The sequence below is a fragment of the Trypanosoma brucei genome, chromosome 5 (assembly GCF_000210295.1).
Source record: "Trypanosoma brucei gambiense DAL972 chromosome 5, complete sequence".
NCBI lineage: Eukaryota > Euglenozoa > Kinetoplastea > Trypanosomatida > Trypanosomatidae > Trypanosoma > Trypanosoma brucei.
Window position 1 is genome coordinate 1369590 of NC_026738.1, and position 4191 is coordinate 1373780.

The 4191-nt window shown below is 50.0% G+C and overlaps 1 protein-coding gene across 1 annotated transcript; it reads right to left on the reverse strand.

The window, feature by feature from the left end:
* Positions 1-866: 866 nt before the first annotated feature.
* Positions 867-3581, reverse strand: TbgDal_V6520 (NADH-dependent fumarate reductase, putative; the record flags this gene model as incomplete). The annotated part of the gene is made up of 1 exon (XM_011775497.1): positions 867-3581. One exon carries the CDS (start codon positions 3579-3581, stop codon positions 867-869), a length of 2715 nt encoding a protein of 904 aa, XP_011773799.1.
* Positions 3582-4191: the final 610 nt, after the last annotated feature.

Consider the following 4191-nt stretch of genomic DNA (forward strand, 5'->3'; position numbering starts at 1 on the left):
CACAAGGGAAGGGGTAGAAGGGAAGAATGCGGAGCGGGTACCTCCATGTATACACACAGATATATATATATATATATATATATATATATATATGTGAAATACCTCTTTAGTGCAGCAGAAGACAACACTCTTTACCTCCTTCACTCGCGTGCCACTGGGGGCAACTGAGATCGACAGTTATTCATTCCTCTATCTCCCATTAACACGTCCTCTTTATAACTCACGGATTCGCTCCAGCACATGTCTCCATTTTGATTGCACTTACTTCCAATTGACTTTATGCTTTCCAGATTGGCATCCATCCCACACCACACACACACGCTGCACCCACACTGATATGTGCAAGGTTTCTCCCCACCCCCCCCCCGTACATTTACTTGAAGTGGCACCTGTCATTGGTTTCGCACGTACCAGTAGCTGCGTATTCATTCTCTTGCCGCGGCCGCACGCGTGCCCTCATGGTTTCATGCGGAGAGGTGTGGGGAATAAGGAGAAAAGGAAGAACGCGTGCGCCCACCTGCGCAAACTGCAAACATATACACATATACATATATACATATTTGTCGTCCTTCCGTCGCCCCCCCCCTCCCTTTTCCCTTCTCAATTTCGCTTCTTAACAACTTCCCTTTCTTCCATGCACTATCTCCCTCGTTCATTCCATTATGGCACTTATCGCCTCTGCTCGTTAACATAACTTTTGCACCGGGACCTTGTCCCCTCCTACCAGCCGAATGGCACTGTGTCATCAAATAAGCGTCACACATACAAAAATAAACAGAGGCGGCGCCTGTTCTCACATATTCCTTCTTTTCCTTACTCTTTTCCCCTTTCCCTATCCTCCGCCCAGCCCCTTCTACTGCTTCAACTCAAATTTTGGATGAGCCGCTCGGCTCCGTTTCATCCACAGTCCTCACAAGGTTCATGTTGTAGCCCAAAGTCTTCAGGGTCGCCTTTACAATGCGCTGCATTACCGGTGGTCCGCATATGGCCACCAGCAGGTTGTCAGATGGCGGCTGCACATGATTTGTGAGGATGCCCCGGTCGATGAAGCCAACACCATCAGTCCATAGGGGCGGGGGCCGGTTGAGGACAAACGTTTTCTTGAACTTTCCACGTGACTCACGACGGCGCTCCTCCAGCACCTCGCGATACGTCAACTCCGTCACGTCCTCCGCGGCATAGATGAGATGAACGCTCTCCAATGTGTCAATGAAGGGTTTCATAAAGGCTGCTTTGATTATTTGCAGCATCGGTGCCACACCCGTTCCACCAGCAATTAGACAAAGCTTGTTGATAATGTGTCCCATGAACACAAAGTGCTTATCGCTTAAGCGGCGCTCAATCACCAGACCACCGCATGCCTTCATCTCCACAGCGTCACCCGGCTCCAGAGCGGAAATCCACTCCCTCAGCGTCCCCTTATCACTGCGGGCGAGTATATCGATCATGCCAAGATCATCTGGCAGCGTGATGGGACTGTAATAACCGATCAACTGCTGACCGTCCCAATCACCACGAATTGCGATAAATTGGCCGAGGCTCAGACCAGACCGTTGCAGCGCCCCGGGTAAATTAAAGCGAAGCACGCGGGACCCAGCACCGTACACACCACCTTCGCGTACTTCACGCAGCACCACGGTCGTCCACACCTTGAAGGAAAGTGCTGAGGACTTCCTCTGAAGGATGGTCGAGGCCCGATCACCCGCAATTCTCCCAAACACGACGCACTCAAGCAGCGAATTGCCGCCCAACCGGTTCCCACCGTGCACACCACCCGTTACCTCACCGGCACCAAATAACCCGAGGATTGGGTTGCTGTGACTCAGTGGAGCGCGTGATGATGTGTTCTTCATTTGTATTTCAGCAGAAGGCGAGATGAGACATCCACCCATTGTGTAGTGAATCGAAGGTGTCACGAAGGCGACGTAGTAGGGGCCCTTAGTGCCGAGCACGCACGGATAGACGCTTTTGCGCGTGATGGGGCAGGAACGCTGTGATATGGAGAGCCGCTCGTACTCCTCCAGCGTCTGCTGCACAGATTCCACTGGGCACCCAATGAGTGCAGCGAGGTCCCTCATGGTGTCAGCCTTCACGAAGAGACCCATCTTCTTCCAGTAGAACTCGTGTGAGCTGACACCAAAGAGCTTCTGCGCCGCAGCATTCAACACACAGTAGGCGAACATGCTACCACCCGATCCAGGATATTCCGCACCCTGTTCCATGATGGCTTTCGATACCACAGAACGGAGGTCAAGTTCATTAACGAAGCGCTTGCCTTGCTTGTTCAACAAAACGCCACCGGATCCACGTAGCGCCTCAGGTCCAAGGAACTTTGTAGGGTTCGCTGGATCCTTCGGGTTGATGAGGCCTGTCGGATGCAACTGGACCTTGTCCATATCCACCAGTTGAGCGCCAAGTCGCTGTGCAAGTTTCACGCCATCACCTGTCGCCCACGGGCCATTCGTCGTAGGGAAGTTGACCAAGTGCGGGGCGTGCTCACGAAGCAGGGAGTCTGCAGTTTTGTCGTTAGAAAATCCACCAGTGGCAAGGATGACAGCATCTGCAAGTATGGTCGTCTTCCCACTGCCAGCCTGCGTGAACTCCACACCAGTAACTCGTATCTGTTTAGTGCCATCTGGCCGTTCCTTCGTCTCACTGAGCAACGACGTTACACTGCAGTTTTCCATTATGGTGATGCGGCCAGAAAGGTTACCACGCACGTGACCCTCGAGGGTTTTCATGATTGTAAATCCGATAGGTAGAGGTGTACCATCTTTCTTATCCGGTGCCCGATGTGTGCGCTTGCGGCTGTGACCCCCAAGCTGTGACAATACCGTCAGCGGTACACCCAACGAGGTCAGCCACCCAATAGCGTCAGCACTTTTCATAGAAAGTGTCTTCACAAGGGCAGGATCGGTGTTACCCCCGATACCAGACTTGTATGTGTCACGCTCGAAGTATTTCCCACCATCCACAATGCTTGCCTTCGCCTGAGCACGTGTGCCCCATCCGTTGATACCAGATGTCGCCTTGGCGCTGTTGCCTCCGAGCTTCGCCTCCTTCTCCATAAGCACAACCTGAGCACCGCATCCTGCAGCTTCGATGGCCGCGGACAAACCCGCGAGACCACCGCCCACCACAATGACACGAGGATTCTCGGACTCAACCATGGCCATCTCCCTTGATCTTATCATATCGATACCCACTCGCACTCTTTCTAGCGTCGCGCTGGCAGTCTTGATGAATGTAACTACGAGCAAAACAGCAAGCAGGGAGTAATATATACCGCGACCTGGCTGTGCTCCTCCAACGTTGCGGCGCAACTGTCTATGATTGTTTTGTATGCTTTTAGTGTAATAAACTTCAGCAGGACCGGAAAACATTGCGACACCCACCAATCGATTACGATGGGTTAAGCTTTTCAAACCGGTGAATGACACTCGCGCCACGGTGTCAAGGAAGAGATGAAAAGAACAAACAAAAAATTGCAGCCAGAAAGGGTGACACATAGATACTGAAGTTAACGGCGACAAAAGACATCCATGTAGACGCATGGATGCCCATACACGTGTGTGACACATTTGAATACCGAAGCCACTCAGGCGTAGATATTTCCGCCCAATGTCTCAACGGTTATTCGTTAACCCAGCGGTTTGCTTGATACCGCTTATCTGCTGTGGTCTTTCTTCCCTTGCTGAACTCATTTGAGAGCAGCTTCGGACACCACTTAATGATGCTAACAATTGAAGAAATCGTGGACGTAATTAATGATAGAACCGGAGGGTAAAAACAATTGAAAGAAGCATGTACATGTAAACAAATGAAGAAATAAATATACATAAATGTATAGTTGCGCACAGTCATTTATACCTTTAGTACGATCGCCCATGAAACAACAGAAATATGTGCCATACATATTCCAATGTGTTAAATTTCTTTTTCATTTTTGCCCATCCCTTCCCGCACCCTCTCCAACCCCCTTCCACCGCACGCTTCTTGTAAAAGATAATAAGCCACAAGAACAAAACGAACAAAAAAAAATTAAGCAAAAGAATTTCTCAAAACCATCAAGTCCCGCAAGGGAAGGGGTAGAAGGGAAGAATGCGGAGCGGGTACCTCCATGTATACACACAGATATATATATATATATATATATATATATATATATATATATATATATATATATGTGTG